Below are 26709 nucleotides of genomic sequence, written 5' to 3'. Positions count from 1 at the left end.
GAAAAGCCCTGCCTTACCTCTATTGTGTGCCGAGGAGGCAGGCACAAAGGGAAGGGGATTGTTGTCCAGAATCAGCACACACAACGAAGAGAAGAGAATGCCAAACACGGCTACAGTCAGGCCCTTGTTTCCTCCTTCTTCCAAGAAATTCACAGGGCTACAGCATTCAGAAATGCAGAAGGATTGAAATTAGAACATACCTGGTCCCCCCCAGTATGCCCCCCACAATTCCAGTTCATCTGCATTGATTGAAAATAAAATCAAGATTAAAGATGTATTGATCAGCATGAAAGACAACCACGTTACACATCAGCTTGCTATATTTAACCATGTATATTTACCAGAGGTAAAAGGTTAGCGGGTACAGGCTTAAAAAATTGTCCGTTTCACACATATATGGCTGTGAACCAGGTTATGGCCAGCCACTGATTGCAACAAGCTTGCTGACGAAGTGAAAGCATGGATAGGCATTCTTAAGCCGGGCCACATCTACTCTGTGCCACAAAAGAGCATCCTGTGCCAAGGAGGACTCTGCAACCTGCATATGCATTTAATTTGCCAATATTGTTTTATGTTGTGCATAGTTTTTTTATGCTTCAGGTTGTCAGGGAAAGGAGCAAAGCCTAGTCTCCAAACCACTCAGATTTTTGACACAGCATGTTTACTTTGTCACTGATCTCTCCAACATCGTAGGGCAGGGGATCATCGTCATTGGACTACAACTCCCATCATCACAGCAAAGGCCACTGTGGCTGGGAATGATGGGGGTTGTAGCCCAGCAACATCGGAGAACCCAAAGTTCTCTTGGAGGAGAGCTAGCCTTGTGGTTGTAAGCGTGAATTGTCCTCTTTGCTAAGCAGGGTCTGCAAGGAGGCTCCATGTGTGAGCACCGGAAGATATTCCCCTCAGAGGATGGGACCACTCTGGGAAGAGCACCTGCATGCTTACGTGCAGAAGGTTCCAAGTTCCCTCCCTGGCATCTCCAGATAGCACTGGGAGAAAATCCTGCCGGTCGCCTTAGAGAAGCCGCTGCTAGTCTGTGCAGACGATACTGAGCTAGATGGAGCAATGGTCGGACTCAATATATGGCAGCTTCCTCTGTTCCTAAGGTTGAGAGAACCCCTGCCCTAGGGTACCGAAGCCATCCCCTGTTTTGCTTGCTGGAAGTCCTCCTCGGTCTAGCCTCTAACTTGGAAAATCTTTATTCTTTCAAGCCCCAAGAACTCAGTTATATCTGCTAACTGAGCCGATTCTCTTCTATCCAGGGGTGGGTGAGGGGAGCCACTTGCCCTATGCAACCCCAGCACAGCATTAGAAAGCTTCTAAAGACGTGGCTTTTTACCCAGGCTTTTACATAATCGTTTTTACTGCTGCTTCTGTGTGTTTTTATCTGTTGTATTGTTTTTATCCCTGTTTTATATGTTTTTAGCTTGATGTTTTTTGCTTGATGTTTTTATTGCTTTTTATTGTATGTTTTAATTTTTGTAAACTGCCTTGGGGTTTTCTTTTAACGAAAGGCGGTATAGAAATGTAAAAATAAATAAATAAATAAATCCCTCCCGTGGCTGTTGCTGGTGTGTCTGCTTTATGTTTCTTTTTAGACTGTGAGCATTTTAGGGACAGGGAACTATCTTATTTATGTATTATTTATTTTTCTTTGGAACTATGAAGAGCAGTATATAAATACTCGTAGTAGTAGTACATAGGAACATAGGAAGCGGCCATATACTGAGTCAGACCCTTGGCCTATCTAGCTCAGGATTGTCTTCACAGACTGGCAGCGGCTTCTCCAAGGTTGCAGGCAGGAATCTCTCTCACACCTATCTTGGAGATGCTGCCAGGGAGGGAACTTGGGACCTAGGTGCTCTTTCCCAGAGCAGCTCCATCCCCTAAGGGGAATATCTTGCAGTGCTCACACATCAAGTCTCCCATTCAAATGCAACCGGGGCGGACCCTGCTTAGCTAAGAGGACAATTCATGCTTGCTACCACCAGACCAGCTCTCCTCACGAAATAGACTACTCCTCTAGTAGTAGAAACTTAAACAAATACATTCCCCAAACAAGACTCAGCAGGTCTTCTGTCTCTATGCCTGAATCTGAGGCCTCTATTCCAAAAGGTACCTCAAGAGTCCAGGAGCACCATCCCAGCAACTTTGATAGAGGCTCTTCCGTTTGACCAGCAGGGCTAGAGCAAGCAGTACAGCCAGCTGCAAGAAAAGCAAAGACAGGGTCAAGAGCAGACACATAGACAAGGACAAAGTGTTGTGCTGCCTTTATGTTTATTTTTTATTTATTTGATTTCTAGACCACCCTTCCAAAAATGGCTCCGGGCAGTTTACATCAGTTGCTCTACTTCCAAGAAGGGTGGGGTTGACAGTACACCTCTTGGATTCTAGCTTCCCTTGGAAGAAGAGTCACTGCAGACTGATGGGGTCTTTGTAATATTTGTGCCCCCCCCCGGTGGGGGCTGGTGATGGAGGGTAGTGCATGGGCTACCACGGGCATGATATTAATTAATTAATTAATTAATTAATTAATTAATAATTATTTTACACAGTCACACAGGTGTTATTGACTGGTTTGTTTTATCCAGACATCGAGTCCTTCCCAAGGACCTGGGATGCCAGAATTTTATTGTCAGTGTTGTTGCTGTTGTGATAGATATCGTTGCAGAATATAGGCTGTTCCCAGTAAAGCTGCTTTTTGTAATTGGCTGGTGGTGATTTCTGTGGCCCCGATGGTGTTGAGGTGCTCTTCAAGGTCTTTTGGAACTGCACCCAGGGCGCCAATGACCACTGGGATTATTTGGGTCTTTTTCTGCCACAGCCTTTCAATTTCAATTTGTAGATCTTTGTATTTTGTTGTTTTTTCTATTTCTTTTTCTTCTATTCTGCTATCCCCTGGTATTGCTATGTCGATTATTTTGACTTGTTTTTCTTTCTTCTCGACTACAGTTCTATCTGGTATATTGTGTGGCAGATGTTTGTCTGTTTGTAGTCAGAAGTCCCATAATATTTTTACATCTTCATTTATTATTATTATTATTATTATTAATTTGATTTCAGTGATATGCCCTTGACTGCAGTCAAGGGTGGTGTGGTGCTTCCAAGTGTGCTCTCAGGGATGTTGTATGAGAGGGCAATATATGGACAGGGCCTATGCTGAGCTGCCATGAGCTTGGGAACACAGGAAGCTGCCATCGAGCTCAGTATTGTTTACCCAGACTGGCAGCGGCTACTCCATGGTTACAGGCAGGTACTTTTCCCAGAGCGGCCCCATCCCCTATGGAGAATATCTTCTAGTGCTCACATGTACTCTCCCATTCAAATGCAAACCAGGGGCAGCCCCTGCTTAGCAAAGGAGACAATTCACACTTGCTGCCACAAGTCCAGCTCCTTTGGGGGGTTTTCTTCAAAGGGACATGGCAGTGTTTCCAATACCTCCCAACTACTGAAGCTTGATTTTATTTGTTTTCATTCCCTCATCTGTTCCTGACAGTTGCCGAAACTTTATGTAAAAAAGCGCTCTTGTGCCCAGAGTTTTGGAAATCTGGGGACTGTGTGGGAAACACTGCAAAATGACACTTTCATTTCTGAACAGCTGCAGTGCTGTTCAGAAATGAAATGGCATGTTGAATAGTCAGGAATCGGAGTGGTTTGTCACTCATTTTCTCACTCATCTCCATCACTGTGTCTCCTGTGGGGGGTATTGCTTGGTCCCAGGGCATGGCCAGAGGGTAGCTCAGGGTAACTTCTGGGTCAAAGTCCAGGGTCTCCACACACCCTGGGGGCCCCCAATCCTCTTGAGTCTGTCTTGAATGGTGTGGTCACCACACCCGGGGGCACATCTAGGCCATTTTGGCACCTGGACTGCCCCTGGTGGGAGCCCCCCACAGTATGAGGCCCCCACCTCCATTTGGGGGGCCTCCTGCACCTCCTCTGCCATGCTGAACATGCATTAAATTTTTTTGGGTGGCTCCAACCGGAGTTCGGCTCCAACCGCAGTTCGGTTCGAACTGCTGGGGGGAGCACCAGTGGAGTCTAGGGGAGCTGCCACCGAGGAACCGCACCACTGCCTCGGTGCATCAGGTGACATCCCAGGTTCTATGGCAGACTGGTTGGAGCCGAACCCCAGTTGGAGCCACCCAATAATGACTGAGACCAACCTAGGGTCCAACTCTATGAAGGCAGCTTCATAATATTGTGGGATGGGGCCATGATTCAGTGATGGCGCTTCCCTGCTAACTGAACAAAGAGGCACTTTTAAAAGTGGCGATTCTTTTCTCTTTAGCAGAGGGAGAACAACTGTCCCCATTCAACCTCAGCACAGTGTTTTTCCAGTGGCTGTTGCTGGTGTCTACCTTGTGTTTCTTTTAGATTGTGAGCCCTTTCTACAGGGAACCATTTATTATTTAAAGCAGTTCATATGGAAACATGTTGAAAAACAATATATAAATATCTATCAATCATAATTCTATACCACCTGATATGTACATCTCTAGGCAATATTCTTAGCTGTAGAGCATCTTCTTTGAATGCAGAAGGTCCCAGATGCCAGAGGTACCTGGTATCTGCAGGTAGGACTGGGGAAGACTCCTTCCTGAAAGCTTGGGAGAGCCACTGCCAGTCAGTGAAGGTAATAAAGAGCTAGATAGACCAATGGCCTGACTCAGATGGCAGCTTCCTAGGATGGGTTGTAGCTCAGCTTTGCATGTAGAGGGTGCCAGGTTAATTCCCTTACATCTCCAGATGTGGCTAGGAAGATTCCCGTCTACAACCTTGGAGAGCTGCTGCCAGTCAGTGCACGCAATACTGAACTAGATGGACCAAGGGTCTGACTCAGTAAAAGGCAGCTTCTTATGTTCACCGTATCCAGTTAGCTTACTATTTCAGCATTGTCGCCAGACAAGGCACATGGAAATGAGAGTGACCATGCGTCATAAGAACAGCCCTGCCGGATCAGGCCCAAGGCCCATCTGGCCTAGCATCCTGTTTCCCACAATGACCCAATGGATGCCTCTGGGAAGCCCATAGGCAAGAGGTGAGGGCATGCCCTCTCTCCTGCTGTTACTCCCCTGCACCTGGTATTTGGAGGCATCTTGCCTCTGAGGATGGAGGTGGCCAGGCATGGAGCCAGCCGAACGGCAGCTTGTGTCCAGCCCCGTCCAGCGGCCCCTCTAGTGACATCCCTTGTGTGTGACATCATGCACAGAGGGGGCGTGGCCTGGGCTCTGCAGAGCCCTGAGTGAGCTCTCCCCCATCCATTTCATGCAGCGCTTGCTGCCTGACAGCCTTTATTTTGCTTTCCCTTTCTTGCTGGAGGGAGAGAAAGGGAAATAAAGGCTGTCAGGCAGCAAGCGCTGCCTTAAATGGATGGGGGCGAGCTCACTCAGGGCTCTCCGGAGGCTACGGCGGCCTTTCCCATGGGTGGCCCGGGTTCTTTGAACCCGTTCGCACAATGGTGGCTCTGCACCTGGAGGTGGCCTATAGCCACCAGACTAGCAGCCATTGATAGGCCTCTGTGAAATTGTCTAAGCCCATTTTAAAGCCATCCCAGCTAATAGCCATCACCACATCCTGTGGCAGAGAATTCCATACATTATGTGCGGTGTGAAAAAGTACTATCTTTCGTTGGTCCTAAAATCCCCGGCCTTCAGTTTCATGGGATGGCCCCTGGTTCTAGTGCTGGGAGAGAGGGAGAAAAATGTCTCTCTGCCCACCCTCTCCACTCCATGCATAACGTTATACAGTTCTCTCATGTCTCCCCCATAGTCCCTTCTTTTACAAACTAAAAAGCCCCAGATGCTGTAGCTCATATAAAAATTAGAACACGCCCTCTCTGTCTCAGATTCCTTATTCCATCCTCAACATGCCCTTACATCCCCAATATGGCCTTTCACGGTCCACTCGTTAGAAGAAGACATCTTTACAAGGTACTTACTGATAATGGCGCTATGCAGGCATGAAAGAGCTCATAAGGTATGGTAGGGTAGCAATCTGGGATAACCTCAGGAGTCATGCTGCGGGAACGAGAAACAAACAAAACGTTTTATCTTCAAAAAGGCTGAGAGCAGAAGATCAAGAGCTAGAAAATGCAATCACACCAGCCGTGCCCAGCTAAGACAGAATTCTGCATTAGGCATCCTTTCAGCCCTAGGGGATGAGATACTTATTCCATCTTTCCGGCACATGCGCCATTATATTAACCAACTAGGCAAAAAACGGCATCAAGCAGGCATGCAATGCCATTGCCTGCTTCCATGGAAGATAACCATTTCAGGGGAGGGTCTGCATATATTATGTTAATCGGAGGCAATATATATTAAAATCAAAGGGTCTCTACAAGGAGAGCAACCAAATTAACCAAAGGCCAGTGCAGAGATTAAAAGCGCTAAATATGCATAACGGGGTTATATAATGATTAAGGGAGATGGAGAGCCATGGAAATTTATTTGAAGAGTGGGGGACGCACCAGAACCGATAAGGAAATTAGTGATGGCGGGCCCAAAAGATGCTGCCAGGGGGTATGAGGATTTAATTCAGCAACGGGAAGTTGGAGAAAGAGGGATACAGCCTTTAACAAGAAGACCAGCTGAAGGAGAATACTGATCTCAAGCCACCAGAATTTTTGGCTAACATGGTTCGGCAAACTTGCTTACAGTGAGCTTCCCCAAATCAAGGAAAATCTATTTGTTGCACTCCCAAAAATATAGAATATATCCCAAAGACATTTCATATCTATCTAGCCAGCCACCTAATGGTGCAGCAGGGAAATGACCTGACTAGCAAGCCAGAGGTCGTCTGTTCGGATCCCCGCTGGTATGTTTCCCAAACTGTCGGAAACACCTATATTGGGCAGCAAGGATATAGGGAGATGCTGAAAGGCATCATCTCATACTGCGTGGGAGATGGCAATGGTCAACCCCTCCTGTATTCTACCAAAGAAAACCACAGGGCTCTGTGGGTGCCAGGAGTCGACACAGACTTGATGGCACACTTTACTTTATCTATCTAGAGAAATATTGGCAATTCAGTTGGCCCAATTTTAGAACATAAGAACAGCCCTGCTGGATCAGGCCCAAGGCCCATCTAGTCCAGCATCCTGTTTCACACAGTGGCCCACAAGATCTATCATCTATGATGATGATGATGATGATGATGATGATGAATATTACAATAACCTTTGGTAACTTAAAAGGTGGGCTATCCCTGAAAAGATTTTTAAAAAGGGGAGTCTGGTTTTTGGCAAGTGTACCCATCCCCAGTTAACCCAGCAAGATCAGTGTTTCTGGGGAGATCAGAAGCAGGACGGCCATTTCTTCTACCCCAAGAACAGACTAACTCTTTGTTGCAACCTTTCAGCACTTCTGCCTTTGTCCAAGCCAGGAAGGGTATAAGGTTACAGCCAGTAAAAGGAGCTTCTTTCAAAGGCGACTTGGGGATCTGAAAGCATCTGTGCTGCTTTGCTGAAGCACCATTTAATCCATTGGCATCTCATTTCAGGAGATTTCCTGTGAGTTAGATGGTCCAACCAAAGAAGTCCAGTTTTGCTTCAGGTTCAACTGTAACCGGAGTTGTTCCAATTAACTTCCAGTTCTAGCTAATGTAAGGTTCAGGATCTGATTTGATACGCTTCTGAAACCAGTTCAATTCTGTTCACTGGATGGAGCAAGTTCACGGGTCCCCAAACCTGGTGGAGAGCTGGTCTTGTGGTAGCAAGCATGACTTGTGCCCTTAGCTAAGCAGGGTCCACCCTGGTTGCATTTGAATGGGAGACTGGAAGTGTGAGCACTGTAAGAGATTCCCCTCAGGGGATGGAGCTCCTCTGGGAATTGCATCTAGGTTCCATGTTCCCTCTCTGGCATCTCCAAGACAGGGTTGAGAGAGACTCCTGCCTGCAATCTTGGAGAAGCCACTGCCAGTCTGTGAAGACAATACTGAGCTAGATAGACCAATAGTCTGACTCAGTATATGGCAGCTTCCTATGTTCCTATGCTAACCCAAAGGAGAATGAAGAGAAAAGCAGAAGATCACACTGGATGATGGATGGTAGCCCCATGGCGCACCGCTCTTCTCAGAGCGCTGGAAGATTTTCCCCTCAGGGGATGGAGCTGCTCTGGGAAGAGCAAAAGGTCCCAAGTTCCCTTCCTGGCAGCATCTCCAAGATAGGGCTGAGAGAGACTCCTGCCTGCAACCTTGGAGAAGACACTGCCAGTGAAGACAATACTGAGCTAGATAGACAAATGATCTGACTCAGTATATGGCAGCTTCCTAGGTTCCTAGGTCTGATCTCTTACAAGCAAGGTCCTATCCATGTGTTCTGTTCATCAGAACCTAAGAAAGGACCTGCTGGATCAATGCATGCATGGTCTGCATACATTGTGTGTGCATACAGGTCTGTGCATACATATACATATACAGGGGCGTATCTAGGGTAGGGCAGGCAGGGCACATGCCCCGGGCGCCACTTGAAGGGGGGCGCCATTTTTTAAAATGAAAAAAAAAATTTTTAATGGCCACCGAAAACAAAATGGCCACCACACATGCTCAAATGGCCTCTGCAAGGCCCTAGTATCTGGGGAAAGTCAAATTCTCCATTTATTTTTAAATTTATGTAATAGTGATGCTACAATGCATAGTAGAGAATTAGACAGGCACTTCTGTTTAGTTTTCCAAGTACACCTCCATATAGTATTTGGGTATTTCATGAGCCCCAGCATACTGAAATTTGTAGTTTTCCAGCATTTTTTGGTCTGGCTATGTCCACTGCTAAATAGTTTTTGAAATATTAAAATATTAACTAGCTTGACTTGTATTTTTGAGCTGATATTATGGTAAAGTTATCTGAAAGATGGGTGTCAGATGTTTGGACAGGGGGCGCAATTTTAGTGCTTGCCCTAGGCGCTATTTTCCCTAGATACGCCTTTGTACATATACAACAACAACAACAAATATTTATATAGTGCTTTTCAACAAAAGTTCCCAAAGCGGTTTACATAGAGAAATAAACATATACTTCAATGTCGTCTCCCAGTCAAATGAAACTCTGGTCAGACCCTGCTTAGCAAGACCAGGAGAAAACCCTGGTCAGACCCTCCCTTAGCTTGCTTCCCATCAATCATGGGAATCACCAGGTCCACGGGCACACCCGGTGCCCCCAAGGGGGCTAGCCCTCCTAGAACACCCTCTCCTTAAATTAAGTAAATGGAGGAAGTGCTCTGTTAACCTCATTTCTTTGCTCGTGTGTCTCTACAGTGTGTGGCAACACACAAGTAGACCACCCTAGGGGGTCTCTCCAGGATGCCCCACGGACCCACGTGGGGCATTGGAACTTTCAGGGGCCACATGGCTCCCGATCCCCGCAGCCCCTGCTGGCTCTGGGACTGAGCCAGCAGTCATGTGGTGGCCGATCCATCCACCCAGGGCTGCCTTTTGATAATCTGCAAGGAACATAGGAAACTGCCATATACTGAGTCAGACCATTGGTCTATCTAGCTCAGTATTGTCTTCACAGACTGGCAGCGGCTTCTCCAAGGTTGCAGGCAGGGATCTCTCTCAGCCCTATCTTGAAGAAGCCAGGGAGGGAACTTGAAACCTTCTGCTCTTCCCAGAGCGGCTTCATCCTGAGGGGAATATCTTCCACTGCTCACACATCAAGTCTCCCATTCAGATGCAACCAGGGCAGACCCTGCTTAGCTATGGGGACAAGTCATGCTTGCTACCACAAGACCAGCTCCAGAAGAACATCTTCTCACCGATCATGAGAAGAGCTTCCAGCTCTCCTCCCTGTGAGGGAGGGGTGCGAGGCAGCATTTTCTGGTTTTCCTCAGCCAAGCAAAAGACACAGAGCCACACCTTGCAAAATATATATCTGGGAGGCTTTTACATGTCTCTGGTACCATGTTTAGTTTTGACCGCAGTCTAGGGGATTTAAAAACAAATTAATGATTCTAGTATATAGTTTGATAATACATTTTGCTGGTGTTCTGGTCAGCAAGTGGAAAGATACTAAAGTAACTAGATCAGAGGTTCCCAACTTGTGGTCCTCCAGATTTTGATGAACTACAACTCCCGGCAATCCCTGCCACAATTTATTGAGGTGTGTCTCATGATCCATGAGACCCGCTTTGGCCTGGTTTGCGAGGAGAGCGGGCTAAGCCCACTCTCCCCACAGATGAGCAGGGAGGGAGCCCTGAGTGGCTGGATTGGCCGCCCACACAATTGCCGGCTCCGTGACGGAGCTGGCAGGGGCTGGGAAGTTCAGGGGCCGCATGGCCCCTGGAAGCTTCAGTATGCCCTGCTCAAGTGCGCAGAGAGACACCCGGAGCTGGGAGGTGGCTTTTTGCCTCCCCTCCGGGGGTGTGTGTGTCTACTCGTGAGTAGCCGTGCAACGGAGCCTCACTGCGGCAACTCACGATTGGGAAGCCCGAGTTAGCGCTAACCTGGGCTTAGGGGAGGGCTACAAAAGCGGGTGACCCACTTTGACTCAACCGGGCTCAGCTGCGAGCCCAGTGAGTCTCACAATCGGTGGAAAGCGGGCTAAGCACCCTTAGCCCATTTTTCACTGATCGTCAGAATAGCTCCATTGTTTAGAAACATCTGGAGGAACACAGGTTGGGAACCTCTGATCTAGATTAGGTTATTGATTTTAAAAAATAGGGCAGCATCTGGACCGAACACTACAGTTCCGGGAATTTGTCTCCTTGATTTCAATGGTGTTGAGTCATGTCTGTCTAGCTGGGATGCTACCCATAATTTTTAAGCTCAAAGGCACAAATGTTTAGGTATATGGCTAGAGTTTCGAAAGGTGATTGAGAAAGTGGTGGCCTCCCAGCTCCAGGTGGTCTTGGAGGAAACCGATTATCTAGACCCATTTCAAACTGGCTTTGGGGTTGGCTATGGGGTGGAGACTGCCTTGGTTGGCCTGATGGATGATCTCCAATTGGGAATTGACAGAGGGAGTGTGACTCTGTTGGTTCTTTTGGATCTCTCGGTGGCCTTCGATACTATTGACCATAGTATCCTTCTGGAACGTCTGAGGGGATTGGGGGTGGGAGGCACTGCTTTGCAGTGATTCCACTCCTACCTCACGGGCAGATTCCAGATGGTATCTCTTGGAGACCGTTGTTTTTCAAAATCTGAACATTTGTATGGTGTCCCTTAGGGCTCCATATGTCTCCGATGTTGTTTAAAACCTTCATGAAACCACTGGGAGAGAGATCATCAGGAGATTTGGTGCAGGGTGTTATCAATATGCTGATGACACCCAAATCTATTTCTCCATGTCAACATCATCGGGAGAAGGCATAACCTCCCTAAATGCCTGCCTGGAGGCAGTGATGGGCTAGATGAGGGATAACAAACTGAGGCTAAATCCAGATAAGACAGGAGGTACTTATTGTGTGAGGCTGGAACTCAGGAGATGATTCTGATCTGCCGGTTCTAGATGGGGTCACACTGCCCCAGAAGGAACAGGTACGCAATTTGGGAGTGCTTATGGACCTGAACCTCTCTCTGATGTCCAAGACTGAGGCGGTGGCCAGAGGTGCTTTTATCAGCTTTGGCTGATACACCAGCTGCATCCGTTTCTTGAAGTGAACGGCCTCAGAACGGTTAGGCCTGGGTATTTGAGAATGACGTCTTCACCATGAGCCCCGCCACCTGTTAAGATCATCTGGAGAGGTTCATCTGTGGTTGCTACGAGCTCTTCGGGCGGCTACTTGGGGACGGGCCCTCCTCTGTTGCTGCCCCTGGGCTTTGGAAATTGGAATGCGCTTCCTAGAAGAGCCTCCCCAAGTCTGACAACTTGTTAAAAGGCACTGGAGACATATTTATTCACCCTGGGTTTTAGTAGATTTATAGTTCTAGTACTTTTAATTTTGGGTTTTTACTGATTTTAATGTTTAAAGGTTTTAATTGTAAAACCACCCAGAGATGCAAGTTTGGGGAGGTATAGAAATATGTTAACAAAAATAAATAAATAAATAAATAAATAAATAAATAAATAAATAAATAAATAAATAAAATATCTGCAAATATTCATTTGAATTTGTAACTTTGCCACTCAGAACTTAAGTAGTTCAGACCTGTTGGTGCCTCTCCATCGTTTCAGTAGGCATTGGCTATGAAGTGTCAGCTGTTGGCTATCAGACAGATACTACTGCATGCTGTCAGATACTACATGCATTTGCATGTCAATAGCCAAATCCATGAAATAGTGTCAAGTATTATCACATGTCGATTCCGAAGTACTGTCAATATCAAACCTTGTAATCAAATCCGGTGGTATGTCACACTCGCAGAAAAGGACCCAGTGAAATAATAAGAATTTGACATCTACATTCAGAAAATGTCAAAAGGTTGTTTTAAGAGAAAATTCTACCCCTGCTAACTGGGCAAAGAGGCACCTTTTAACATGGTGATTCTCTTTATTGAGCAGGGGGAGAGTAACTGGCCCTATCCACCCCCAGCACAGTACCTCCAGTGACTGTTGCTGGTGTCTATCTTATGCTTCTTTTTAGATTTTGAACCCTTTGGGGACAGGGAGCCATCTTATTTATTTGTTATTTCTCTATGTAAACTGCTTTGTAAACTTTTGTTGAAAAGCGGTATATAAATATTTATTGTTGTTGTTCACCTCTTAGCCGGAAGAGAAAGGATTCCCCTAGTTGGATGCATTTCCCACTAAAACAAAGTATGTAGCAACTTGGGAAAGAAATGCAGTACTCACTCGTCTTTGTGTCCCACCGAGTCGTCCATGTACCAGTTATCGTCATAAAAATAGCTGCCATTGCTCAGGTCATGGTCATTCACCAGCTCTTGTGAAGACATGTTCTGTTCTTCGCTCCAAAAGGAAAAAGCAAAAGACGGCTTTTTAAAACCAGTGTGCTGTTCTAGGGATAGAGGATGCTTACAAGTAACTGTCCTGGACGTGAACCACTTTGGTTGTGGAGGTAAAAGGGCCTGTTATGCTAGAACGGCCGGAGTTATGGGGCTCCATACACACCAGTCCCTTCCCGTCTCTCATGTAGCTGTTCCTCGCACTGCCGAATTCTGTTCCAAGTCACTTTGAACTGTTTTAACAGCTGATGAAAACAAAGGAGGAGGAGAACAGAGGCTCAGGGTGGAAACCTTACCCATGGAGAGACCAGGTCAAGGCTGGAACAAGGAAATTACAGAAATTAAAAGGTATCTATCGTTTAATCGGGTTGATCCACAGCCACGCTCCGTTTCCGTGGTCCTCGAGAGACGGAAAGAATCAGGTCTTTTGTCTGAGTTGCCTAAGAGTGTTTATGCAAATCGCGGGAATGGTTCAGGGGTCAGGGCTTTTACAATAAGATGTGGATCAAGGAATTAAGAACAGAAACTGGCGAGGGAACTGACCTGCAAAGTCCTGCTATTTCTTTTGCAAGGGGCTATTGAAACCCTGACCTATTTTACACACTGTGAACTGGAGCGCCAGAATGGTGCAGTGGTTAGAGTGTTGGACTAGGATCGGGGAAACCTGAGCTCAAATCCCTGGCCAGCCATGAAACTCACGGGGTGACTCTGGGCCTCATCACTTCTCTCAGTCTAGCCCCGAGGAGAGCTGGCATGACTTGTCCCCTTAGCTAAGCAGGGTCTACCCTGGTTGTATATGAAAGGGAGACGAGAATTGTGAGCACTGTAAGATAGGGGATGGAGCCACTCTGGGATGAACTGAAGGTTTCAAGTTCCCTCCCTGGCAGCATCTCCAAGATAGGGCTGAGAGAGATTCCTGCCTGCAACCTTGGAGAAGCTGTAACCAGCCTGTGTAGACAATACCGTACTAGACAGACCAATGGTCTGACTCAGTATATGGCCGCTTTCTATGTTCCTACCTCATAGGGTTGTTGTGAGGATTAACATAACCATGTATGTGTACTACTCTTTGGAAGAAGAGTGGGATATTGATGTAATAAGTAAATATAAATCCAAACCAGTGCCCATGCAACCATCTCAAGTAGATGGAGTTGAGTCTTAGAATTTCCCCTCTATATTTTAAATTGGTTTAATTATGTTAATATTTTTATTATTGTTACCAACCGGGAATTTTTATATGGGGTGGTGTAGAAATGTGCTAAAATGAATAGATAGGTATGGACTTCTCCTCCTAGAACCCAATTTGTTGTATTGTCAGAATTTTACCACTCCGAGATGTTGTGGAGCTTCGAGATGAAGTGAGCCATGCCCTTCAACCTTCACAGAAAGACACAGGGATGTGCATGTAACATCCCCATTCTCATGACCAAGGACCAATGTCCCAGGTCCTCTGGTTCCCACCATTCCATGATGTTGAAGGTTCTATTTTATCTCCTGTACCCTGCTGGCATGTTTCCCAGATTATGGGAAATGGCTATATTGGGCAGCAGTGATATAGGAAGATGCTGAAAGGCATCATCTCCTACTGAGCTGGAGGCAGCAATGGGAAACCCCTCCTGTATTCTACGAAAGACAACCATGGGGCTCTGTGGTCACCAGAAGTCGACACCGACTCGATGGCACACTTTACCTTCATTCAATCTATTACCGTCAGAGACCAGCATAAAATTGATACAAGTTAAAAATTACACGTTATGTGATGTTATGATGATACATAAATTGACAAATCTAAAGTTAAGGATGATTGCAATTTAAAAGGTAAGTTAAAATACATATTAGTACATAACAACAAAAGGCTAAAACTAACAATGATTGCAGATTAAAAAGTAAAAGAGATAGAATATACTCATTAAAACTAAATAAGCTAAAAACCTACAATTACTAAAGTGAAAAGAGATCAAATAATGATAATATAATGATACAGTTTTCTATCACAGAAATGCTCAGACAAAAAATAAAAAGGGGAGTATAAAATTGTAAAAGTCCAGATTTAAGATTATAAAAAGCAATAAAGAGAGAAGGGCGGGGAAGGAAAACAATAATTGCCCTATTATATGAAAGTATAAGTCAACGAGGCGAGTCACACGAGCAGTGTGAGGTGCCGAAAGGAGGTCTGCGAGGACAGCGGGCTTAGCCCGCTCTCCCCGGAGACAATCAAGAAGCAGCCCTGGGCGGCCGGCTTGGTCCCCCATGTGACTGCCGGCTCCGTGATGGGCCGCGGGGATTGGAGGCCACGGGGATTGGGGGCCACGCAGCCCCCGGAAGTTCCAGGATGCCCCACAAAAGCGTGCCTCTCGGACGGGGGTCTACTCATGTGTCGCCGTGGTGCATGGTGACATACGATCAAAAACATGAGGTTAAAGGACCGCTCGCTCTATTAACCTCATCTAAGGGGAGGGGTCCTTTGGGAGGTTTGCTGCACACAATCGCCCCAAAATGGGCTAGGCTCCCTTAGCCTGCTTTTGGCCGATCGTGAGAATAGCCTCAGCAGCTGCAGAATATAAAAGAGCAGACTCTGGCTGACATGGTACCTATACACTCAGGAGGGGAAAAGAGGAAGCACCCAGCTGGCAAAAAAAAAAAAAAAGCCCACACTGGCTACAGAAGTCGTGAGGCTGCCTGTTTGTGCCCAGTATTGGCCATGCCCCGAGTCAACATGCCAATGCAGGGAGGAGGGGTGGGAAACATGGAAGGGGTAATGGAGTGTGGGGGACAGGGGTTCACCCCTTGGGGAGGGGTGCCTCGGTGGCTTCTTGTATAGCCGCAGACCTGAGACACCTCCCTCTATTCTCCATTATCTGCACATACCCGAGTGGATACCGGGACACTAACTAGCCCAAAGCTGTGGCCTATGGAGTGGAGGGACATAGGAAGCTGCCTTATACAGAGTCAGACCATTGGCTCATCTGGCTCGGCAGCAGCTCCTCCAAGGTCGTGGGCAGGAGTCTCTCTCGGCCCTATCTTGGAGATGCTGCCGGGGAGGGAACTTGGAACCTTCTCCATGCAGGTGCTCTTCCCAGAGCAGCCCCATCCCCCGGCAGGCCTGCTCAACTTAGCCCCCCCCAGCTGTTTTTGGACTACAACTCCCATAATCCCCAGCCACCGCGGCCAATAGACAGGGGTCGTGGGAGTTGTAGGCCAACATCTGCAGGAGGGCTGATGTTGAAGAGCCCTGCCCTAAGGGGGATCATCTTCCAGTGCTCACACCAGAGGAGAGCTGGTCCTGTAGTAGCAAGCATGACTTGTCCCTTTAGCTCAGCAGGGTATGCCCTGGTTGCATTTGAATGGGAGACTTCATGTGTGAGCACTGTAAGATATTCCCCTCAGGGGATGGAGCCGCTCTGGGGAAAGCTGAAGGTTCCCAGTTCCCTCCCTGGCAGCATCTCCAAGATAGGGCCGAGAGAGACTCCTGCCTGCAACCTTGGAGAAGCCGCTGCCAGTCTGTGAAGACAATACCGAGCTAGATAGACCAATGGTCTGACTCAGTATATGGCAGCTTCCTATGTTCCTAAATGCAAACCACGACACACCCTGCTTAGCCAAGGGGACAACTCATGCCTGTTGTTACCACAAAACCAGCTCTCCTCCAAAGCGTTCCCAACTGCGAGGGGACATGCCGGCTGCTAGTATACGGAGAGCTTCGTTAACCTGCACTGCTTTCTCCTCCAGCCAGGAGGAACCAGTGTGACACCTGATCCTCATCCACACCATGTAGAGAGCAAGCACCTCTTACTTGGCTAGGCAGGGATAAAGCGGAGGGCAGGCCGCACAGCGGGCGCCGGGCGCGATCTGCATTCCTGTGCTCTTTGGCGGCGTGGAGTCCACACTCCACCCTGCCTCTGCCCGAAACCTGATCGCCTTGCTCCTCTGCCTCACCTCTGCCTGGGAAGGCAAACCCTTTGATCAGGACCGAGAGAGAAGAGATTGATGGCAGTAATAAAGCCCCTACAGATTCTTCATTTCCCACTATCTATCACTCCCCCGGGGAGCATTTTGCCTCTCACCAAAATGAATAGATCAACAGGGAACTGGGGGAGGGCGGAGGGACCGAGAGGCAAAGGAGCCTCCAGCCGGCCCGGCCCAGCGGCAGGACCTTGCAGATGGCTTTTAATAACAACGATAAGAGATCTCACCGCTTTTGACTGCAAGGACTGAATGCAATTGAACTCAACAGGATGGGGGGGGGGTGTAGCTCAGGGGAAGGGCACCTGCTTCGTATGCAGAAGGTTTGATCCTGGTAGCATCTCCAGGCAGGATTGGGAAAGACTCAAAACCTTAGAGAGCTGCTGCCAGTCAGTGCAGGCACTCCTGAGCTCGACGGACCAAGGGTCTGACTCAGTAGAAGGCAGCTTCCTATGCTCCTGTGTTTGGGGGGTGGGGGAAATGTAGTTGCAACTCAGTGGAAGAACACCTGCTTTGGATGCAGAAGGTTCATAAGAACAGCCCTGCTGGATCAGGCCCAAGGCCCATCTAGTCCAGCGTCTGTTTTCACATGGTGGCCCACCAGATGCCTCTGGGAAGCCCACAGGGAAGAGGTATTTGCATGCTCTCTCTCCTGCTGTTGCTCCCCCCTGCAACTGGAATTTGGTCAACTCCCGTTTTAGTAGGGATGTGCAAAACTGTTCCGGCGCTCTGCGGTCTGGCGGTTCGGTCTGGAGGTTCGAGATCGAACTGAAAGCGCACACCCCCCCCCCGGTTCTGCCAGGCCTCGCAGAGGGAGGGCATTTGCGCATGCGTGGCGGTGGCCAAAATGGCCACCGCTTGCCTTTATGGAGGACTGAAAGGCCCCAAAATACTACATTTACCCGGCTGCAGTGGCGATGAGGGAGGCTGGCGGGGGGAGCGGGAACCCTCGCGCCCCCCGCAGCCTACAGCAAGCCACCCGAAGGGGCTACAGGTATTTATCATTAATTTTTTTTAAAAAATCACGGACCGCCACAGGACCGGGGGGTGGTTTATGGGGGCTGGACCGAACCAGCCCGGTTCCGTGCACATCCTTACGTTTTAGCAGAGAAACCCAGTTTGGTGAGAAAAGAACTCACAGAGGAGATCTGGAGACATGGTCTAAAAGAAGTAAAGATTTATTATAAAGAAGTTGCAAACTTAGGTAAAAAGCCTGCACTCTGTACTAGCTACCCAGAGGCGCTCTTTGCCACGGACCTTGGAGATCCGGTCCGTGGCCTCCTGTCTCCAGGAGGCCTCCAAATGTTCCCTGGGGGGGGGCAGTTCTGTGCAGAGGTCAGCACAGTGGGAGAAGAGAAGTGGGAGAGAGACCCCCCGCTAACTGAGCAAGGAGACACCTTTTAAAGTGGCAATTCTCTTCTGTTTAGCAGGGGGAGAGCAACTGGCCCTATCCAACCCCAGCACAACATCCCTGCAGTGGTGGCTGCCTTATGTTTCTTTTGAGATTGCGAGCCCTTCCGGGACAGGGGACCATCTTACTTATGAATTTATTTCTATGTAGCTTCGAGAACTTTGGTTGAAGAGTGGTATTTAATTATTTGTACTAGTAGTAGATGGCCCTCACATTGAAGTGGGTTTTTTGGGGGTTTTTTTTTGCCAAAGTGCCCCCCCCCCCGAAATAGTGGGGATTAGTGACATAATTTCTGAATAGGAGTTATGTGTGGAGCATTGCCCCATCGTCTCTCTGCATTTCTCTTTGCCATCCAGACCACCCTCTGCTTTTCAACACCTCCCGGGACAGTCAAGCTGCGTCCTTTGCTTGGAAGTACCATCTCTCACTCCCACCACCCTCTCCCACAGCTTCTCCGGCACTTTGATTCGGCTGTGCTTCTACACACGCTTTGCTCCCTCCCTTGCGGTTGGTTGTTGCGCTCCGGCTCCGGCTGTTTGTTCAGGTGCCAGTTTGACCGGGCAGCTGCCGACGTGCAAAGGATAACAAAGCCAAGTCACAAAGCGATTAAATTCCACCAGCACCTGTTGCTGGAAGGGGAGGCCAAGCCGCTGTGTACACAGCCACAGAACCATCGTCCAGCCATTGCGGCGATCTGCAGAGCGAACAGGGATCAGCCTCTCTCGGTCTTCTGCTTCCAAGCTCTTTATTGCTGCCTGCCCCTCCCGCCGCCAGCAAAGAAAATACAGAAGACAGAAATTGGCTTGGGGTGAATTTCGAGCAAAGGAGGACCAATTAGAGGACCTCTACGGGCGGGCGTGTCCCAGCACCCTTCTGTCAGAGTTCTTAATACTCCGCTTGGGTTCCTTGCTCGCAGCTGCCCTCGTCACAAAACCAGATTTCCCAGTTCGGTTCTGGCCCCCCTCTGGTCCAGGGCCCAGCTCAGCCCAAATTTGAGCCAGTTCGGGCCCAGTTTGCGGGGGTGGGGGTGCTTCGGTAATGGTAAAAATACAGTGCAGGGGGGATGGTTCTATAATCCATGCTGCCTGGAGATCCTGAGAGACACAGGGCAAAAGTCTAGTAGGGAAGCACAAAACACAGAGGGATCCTTTCTGTCACTGACTGACTTCATTCGATTTCTATACCGCCCTTCCCAAAATGGCTCAGGTCAGTTTACATAGAGAAATAATAAATAAATATAAGAAGATGGATCCCTGTCCCCAAAGGGCTCACAGTCTAAAAAGAAACATAAGATAGACACCAGCAACAGTCACTGGCGGTCCTGTGCTGGGAGTGGAGAGGGCCAGTTACTCTCCCCCTGCTTAATAAAGAGAATCACCACGTTAAAAGGTGCCTCTTTGCTTAGTTAGGAGGGGATATCCTGCTGCCTGCCAAGTGTTACAGCTTCTTTGTACATATATTAAAAGATGCTCCTAATGTTAGTAACTTTGGTTACCAACTATTCAAAACTATCTTATACCATTGCTCAGGATTGTGTACCGACTGGCAGAGGCTTCTCCAAGATTTCAGGCAGGAGCCTTTCGCAGCCATACCTGCAGATGCTGCCAGGGACAGGAGAGGAGAGCTGGTCTTGTGGTAGTAAGTATGACTTGTCCCCTTAGCTAAGCAGGGTCTGCCCTGGTTGCATACGAAAGGGAGACTAGAAGTGTGAGCACTGGAAGATATTCCCCTCAGGGGATGGAGCCACTCTGGGAAGAGCATCTAGGCTCCAAGTTCCCTCCCTGGCAGCATCTCCAAGGTAGGGCTGAGAGAGACTCCTGCCTGCAACCTTGGAGAAGCCGCTGCCAGTCTGTGAAGACAATACTGAACTAGATAGACCAATGGTCTGACTCACTATATGGCCGCTTCCTCTGTTCCTGTGACGGAACCTGGGACTTTCTACATGCAAAGCAAGTGCTCAACTCTTGAGCGGTGGCCCCAACTCCAAACGTGGAACACATGGGTCTCCCATCCAGGCACTGACCACAACAAGACCAACTTAGCTTTAGCAAGGTGGCTATATCCTGGGCACTTAGACTATGCTCTAGTCCAGACTTGCTCAACCTGCGGCCCTCCAGATGTTGCTGAACTCTCATCACCCCCAGTTACAACTTATTGTGGTTGGGATGATGGGAATTGTAGTTCAGCAACTTCTGGAGGGTCGCAGCTTGGGAAAGCCTGCTCTAGTCCATGGCTCACAGATTCTCAGACTTGGGTCCAGATGGAGGCACACCTGCCAACATGTCCCTGTTTCCCCATTCCTTCTGGCCATGGTAGCCAGGGGCTGTAGACCAATATCTAGGGGTCCAAGCTGGAGAACCCCTACCTTAGTTCAAAGAATTTTGTTCCCTATATGCTGGAGTGTCATGAACACAGAGAAAATATGCATGCCTTGCTTCATGGGCTGGCAGGGAGAACTCCATATTAGCGGTGTGCATTTTGGAATTTTCTTGTTTCGATTTGTATCTGAATCGAAACATCCCCATTCTGTTTTGTAGCCAAATTTTCTGAATCCGAATCTGAATCAATTTGGATTTTTAAAAAGGGTCCTAGGGCAAAAAGAGTGGGTGGCGGTGGTAGTGTCCAATGGGTGGACGCTACCACCCAAATTTCAAAGGAATTAGGCAAAGGGCTGATTTTTTTTGGTGAATTTTTTTTTAAAGTTTACACATCTTTAAGAATTTTCCCATAGGGAATAATGGGGATTCCAGAAAATGTATCGCTTCAAATCAAGGGGAAAGGAATGACCCAGAGCAGAGTGTGGTGGGTGGTAGTGCCCAATGCGGGCAAGGAAACTTCCAGAATTATTTCAAAGGAATTGGGCAAAGGGCTGATCTTTTGTGATTTGTTGAAGTTTACACATGTCTTTAAGATTTCTCCCATGGGGAATAATGGAGGTTTCAGCAGCTCCATAATTCCACTTGGGGGGCACTGGGGTTGCCCAGAACGAGGGGTTGTGTAGTGCACATAGAGTGCCAACCACCCCCACCAGCCCGTGAGGTGCTGGGTTTTGTTGTTTCTGAGGTGTTCATTGTAGATTCTCTGGTAGCATATGAGATTTTCAGTGAAAAACAAGAATCCACTCTCATATGCTACCAGAGAATCTACACTCCACCACACCACAGAAACAGCAGAACCCAGCACCCCATGGGTTAGCAACCCTTCCCCTGGCCAATGTGGGGTCAGTAAAGAGTGGCAAGAAGCAATGCAGAACAAGGAGGGAATTGTCAGCAGGTCAGCCCATGATTTAGGTCACCGATCAGAAGGCTGGAAGGGTGGGAAATTCAAAGAGATGTCAAACACAAAATGGAGACTGACTCAGAGATCACCACAAAATGGAGGTCCAAAACAACAAAATGTTTTGTAGCCGAAACAGGGATGTTTTGTTTTGTATACAAAACTTTTGGATCTGGAAAATGGGTGTTTTGTTTTGTCTACAAAACACCCGAAACAGGCTGTTTTGGGTACAAAACGTTTTGTATCCAAAACGTTTCGCACATCCCTAATCCATATAAGTTAAATATTTTACACCTTTGATCTAGAAGCCTTAAAACCAATTTCATATAAAGAGATCCCGTAGTTTAGAGTTGCCTCCCGCCCCCAGCGTGGTCCCTTTACTTTGATCAGCTGCATGGCAAACAGAGAATCAAACAGGAAAAGCTTTAGACAGCACTCCAGGGTAAGAAAAACTCCACCTGTTGAAATTCTGCCTGGCAGCAACCCCATTGCAGAAGGCACAGAAGCCCTGTGGGCAGAAGGTGGTGGTTGTCCACTGTGTCAGCATGTCATAATGATCTTTACAACAGTGCAGCCCCATTTCATTCATTAATGAAATTCATCAGTGGCTGTCAAAGCATAGAAGCAGACATTTAACCTCTGAGAGTAAGAAAGAGGCATGTTTAGGAGACATCAAAAGGAACGGATGGTGGGGGAAAGCAGGCTGAATAATCCTTCACATCTCCTCCAAGGGGTCAAGGAATCACACCCTTCCCATAGTGATTCACGTTTAATCACTGCTGGTGGGAGGTTGGTTAGAGAGGGTTCTCAAATTAGAGCTCAGCTTTTAAGGACAATGTGGATGTTTCACAAAACAATAGCCATCAATAAAGCTTTGGCAATGCTTCCTTGTGAATTTTGTCTGGAAGAACAATTAATTAGAGGTTCTGAGCCAAAATAGGCAGATATTCCCAAAATGTGGGTCCCCCACATGTCGTTGGACTACAACTCCCATCATCCCATGCCAACAGCATCTGGGGACCCAAAATTGGAAACTCCTGGCCTAGGGTAATTATACACATAGGGCAAACATTTATATACCGCTTTGCAACAAAAGTTCCCAAAGTGGTTTACATAGATAATGATATTTATACATAAAATAGCAACCTGTCCCCAAAGGGCTCACAATTAAAAAAAAAGAAAGAAACATAAGATAAACACCAGCAACAGCCACTGGAGGGTTGCTGTGCTGGGGATGGATAGGGTCAGTCACTCTCCCCCTGCTCAGTAAAGAGAATCACCACTTTTAAAAGGTGCCTCTTTGTTCTGTTAGCAGGGGACTTATAAAGTCAAGTTACTTTATTATAAAGTAACTTGACAGAGTTGAAATCCAGGATTTACAGCCATGTGACTGAGGTTCAGAGACAGCTTCCATGAAAACAAAATAAAAGACACCAATCACTGCATCATTCACAACCACTTTACACCAGTTAGTAGATCTGAAGCACTGACATCATGAATACTACTTATTAAAAAGCAATCATGCCTGTGTTACAATTTGATGCATCATTGACTCTGAAGTCATGGCAATTAGGTATTTTTGGGAGCCATCTCTCTTAGGAAAAAGCTCTCCCACCCTCATTCCCACAAGCATTCCTGGATGCATTTGAAACCTGAGTAGCCTCATTGAGGACCAGTCAGGTAAAGTAAAATGCCTGAAGGGAGTTGGGCAGGGTACAGGTGCTAGAAATTAAAATGAAAGAAATCACTCCAAGTTAAATATGCTGGTAGATTTACCTTCAGCTATCTTACAATGTAAGAGAAGTAAACTGACAAGATGTGGCAGTTTAAAAAAAAATACAATAGGATCACAGACTTTTATTTTTAACCCACAAAAGCACTCAGGATGTGGAGAGACTAAAAGAAACAAGAATTCTATTCTAAAAGAAATGAGAATTCTTACGAGGGGGGGGGAAGCTTGTAGGACTCCTTAGAACTCCTTATCAAGGAAAATTCTAAAGGGGATTTCTAAAACCCTTTTTTTTTTTAGTATTCTGGATCATTAAAGAAGTGGTTTTCAAAGCAAACAGCCTGACAATTCTCCTTATGTAACCATTCAGGCAAGCAGGACCACTCTGAGTTTTTGGTTAGGAAAAAAAAGTTATTATGGCGCTTTAGAAGATCAGTGGTTTAATAAGTGGTCAGGCCACAGTTTATCAGCAAAGAAAATGAGATTAAACAGACACTGGGTAATAGGAGGAACTTACCTGATTGCAGCCAGGTTCTCCGAGAGCAGAGCAAAAAGTAACTTCTGCACAGGTAGAGAGAGCTAGTTCTAAGTAAGATTCTTGTGTACTGGCAACAGAAATCTACGGAGCTTTCTCTTGCTTCCTTAGTAGGAGGTCTTGCTTTGCCTCCTCAGAGGTTCTTGGTAATAATGTGTCGCCCCCAGAGTAATAGTCCTGGGTTTGGGAGTAAGCGCTCCAGCTGTTTCTGAGCCTCCTTTCATCTGATCAGGACCCCAAACAAGTACAGCTCAGCCATGCAAACTTAAAGGCAAAGTTCACCTCCGAGGAGCTCTTCTTGCTGGGGAACTTTATCCCCTCTGCAGCTAAACAGCTTGGCTTGGGGCCAGAGTGGGGCTCAGAGAATTAAAAAAACAACCAACCCATTCCTCCCCTGAACCCGCCCTGTCTTTGATTATCAACCACAATTCTGAAGGGGTGGCCTCACCCCACCCCGAAGCATTTTGTCCATTCTTCTGGTGTCTGGTTAGTAATCTCTCCTGCGTGGAAGGCTTGTGAACCAAGCCCAAACTGCCCTAAGCACAAAACCCCCATCTCCCTTTATAGTCTAAACGCTGGGAACGGGGAGGAGAGCTGGTCTTGTGGTGGTGAGCATGAATTGTCCCCTTTGCTAAGCAGGGTCTACCTTGGTTTGCATTTGGATGGGTGACTACATGTGAGCACTAGAAGGTATTGTAAGATATGCTAATATTCTAATACCCTTAAACAAAACTATGGTGCAGCCACACTTGGAGTACTATGTACAATTCTGGTCACCACATTTAAAAAAGGACATTGTAGAACTGGGAAAGGTGCAGAAGAGGGCAACCAAGATGAACAGGGGCCTAGAGCCCTGAGCCATTTTTGGGAGGGTGGTATATAAATCTAATTAATTAATTAGTTAATAAAAGAGCACCTTTCTTATGAGGCAAGGCTACAACACCTGGGGCTATTTCGTTTAGAAAAAAGACAACTGTGGGGAGATAAGATAAAGGTCTATAAAATCATGCATGGTGTGGAGAAAGTGGATAGAGAGAATTTTCTCTCTCTCTCCCATAACACTAGAACCAGGGGACATCCCTTGAAACTGATTTTCACACAACGCATAATCAACTTGTGGAATTCTCTGCCACAAGATGTGGTGACAGCCAACAACCTGGAAGGCTTTAAGAAGGGCTTGGATCACTTCATGGAGGAGAGGTCTATCAACAGCTACTAGTCGGAGGGCTCTAGGCCACCTCCAGCCTCAAAGGCAGGATGCCTTTGAGTGTCAGTTGCAGGGGAGTAACAGCAGGAGAGAGGGCATGCCCTCAACTCCTGCCTGTGGGCTTCCAACAGCATCTGGTGGGCCACTGTGTGAAACAAGATGCTGGACTAGATGGGCCTTCTCGGGCCTGATCCAACCAGGTTGTTCTTATGCCCTGTTCTAATTCCCCTTAGGGGATAGGGCCATAGCTCAATTTAAGCTTTACTCCCTGGCAGCATCTTCAGGACTGTTCCCAGATGGCGATTTTACTTTGGCTTCCCTTTGGAAGGGCAGGTGTGCATTGACATATTCTCCAGTTTACCTCGAAGTCCCTGAGAGCTATTTGAACTTGCAGTAAAGCCTCACAGTAAACCTGTGGTAATGGAAGCTCAGATAGGGCTAGGAGAGATCCCTGCCTAGAACTTTGGAGAGTCATTGCCAGTCAGTGTAGAACAGGGCTGCACAATGCCGGCCTTGCCATTGTTGCTGGACTACATCATCCCAGGCCACAGATGATGGGGTGATGGGAGTTGTAGTCCAACATCTTTGGGAGGAGCAGCGTTGTGCAGCCATAGTGTAGGCAATATTCATGTAGACATGTCCATGGATGTGTAGGGGATGTGACCAGGGAGCCTGCAAAGCACGGCGTGCAATATGCAAGCACGGGTGCAATATGCAAGCACGGTGTGCAATATGCAATGGCATGGCAAAACAACCAGAGAGGCCTGACATAGAGTTCTGATTAGGGATGTGCATGGACCTGTTCAGAGGCCCTTTTACTGGACAGTGAATGGGTTTGAATGACCGGTGGTTTGTCCGTTTCGAAGGCGTGTGGGGGGGATGCCTTTAAGAGTGGGGGAGGGTGCTCTTACCCCTCCCGCTGCGTATCCGCCACTGGCGCTGCATGTTAAAAGAGTACGGTGGGGTGGCAGCGTACCTCCCTGCTGCCCCGTTGCCTCATCGGACCAGAAGTGACCGGCAGTACCCGATATGCGTGGGCATGTGCGCATTGCACTCACTTGCACGTACGTTGGGCATGCACGCATGTACTCCGCCATGCACACGTGTGTTGGGTACTTTTGGTCACTTGCGGTCCGACGAGGCAATGGGGTGACAGGGAGGTATGCCGCCACCCCGCCAGGCCCTTTTAATGTGTAGCACCGGCGGCGGGAACACAGTGGGAGGGGTAAGAGCACCCTCCCCCACCATTAAAAGGTACCCCCCCACCTTCAAAACCCCACCCCCCTTTTCCGGTTCCATGCACATCCCTAGTTCTGACTCCCAGCCGGTCGTGAAGTGCTTGCAGATCACATTATTCCAGATGACCAAAGCCGCTGAGCCCATCCCATCCCCGCCAACATTTCAACCGTGGAAATAGGTCCATGCCTGTGAATATGTGGGGGGCGTGGCCAAAGAGCCTGGGAAGTCTGGTGCACAATGTGTGAGGACACTGTGGAGCTGGTCTGGTGGTAGCAAGCGTGAATTGTCCCCTTGGCAAAGCAGGGTTTGCCCTGGTTTGAATTTGGATGCCGTCATCCTTGCCAGCCCACTGCGGCACGTTATAATGATGTCCGTCATGTCGGGTCAGCAGCAGGGGATGGGGAGTGCCTACTTGCTTGCCTGCTCACCTTCTCGCTCGTCGCCCCACCGTCTCACTCAGCCTGCGGGAGTGACCTGGCCCACTGGCACCCTTCCCTGCTTGGCACCCG

The 26709-nt window shown here is 47.8% G+C and overlaps 1 protein-coding gene across 2 annotated transcripts in view; it reads right to left on the bottom strand.

Annotated features, from left to right (window-relative positions):
- Window positions 1-24269, bottom strand: part of STRA6 (signaling receptor and transporter of retinol STRA6) — a 67766-nt gene extending 43497 nt beyond the window's left edge. The window contains exons 1-5 of one of the 2 annotated variants that reach the window (XM_053271715.1): window positions 23737-24269; window positions 12731-12844; window positions 5942-6020; window positions 2123-2208; window positions 18-157 (exon numbers count right to left, since the gene is read on the bottom strand). In XM_053271715.1, the coding sequence (XP_053127690.1) occupies window positions 18-157; window positions 2123-2208; window positions 5942-6020; window positions 12731-12831 (406 nt within the window). In that variant the 5' untranslated portion in view covers window positions 12832-12844; window positions 23737-24269. The remainder of the gene's footprint in view (window positions 1-17; window positions 158-2122; window positions 2209-5941; window positions 6021-12730; window positions 12845-23736) is intronic. The other variant, XM_053271714.1, reaches the window with a different exon arrangement.
- Window positions 24270-26709: the final 2440 nt, after the last annotated feature.

This window comes from Hemicordylus capensis, chromosome 10 (genome assembly GCF_027244095.1).
Source record: "Hemicordylus capensis ecotype Gifberg chromosome 10, rHemCap1.1.pri, whole genome shotgun sequence".
Lineage (NCBI taxonomy): Eukaryota > Metazoa > Chordata > Lepidosauria > Squamata > Cordylidae > Hemicordylus > Hemicordylus capensis.
Note: the sequence above shows the minus strand (reverse complement) of the source record. Positions and strands in the feature narration are given on the sequence as shown.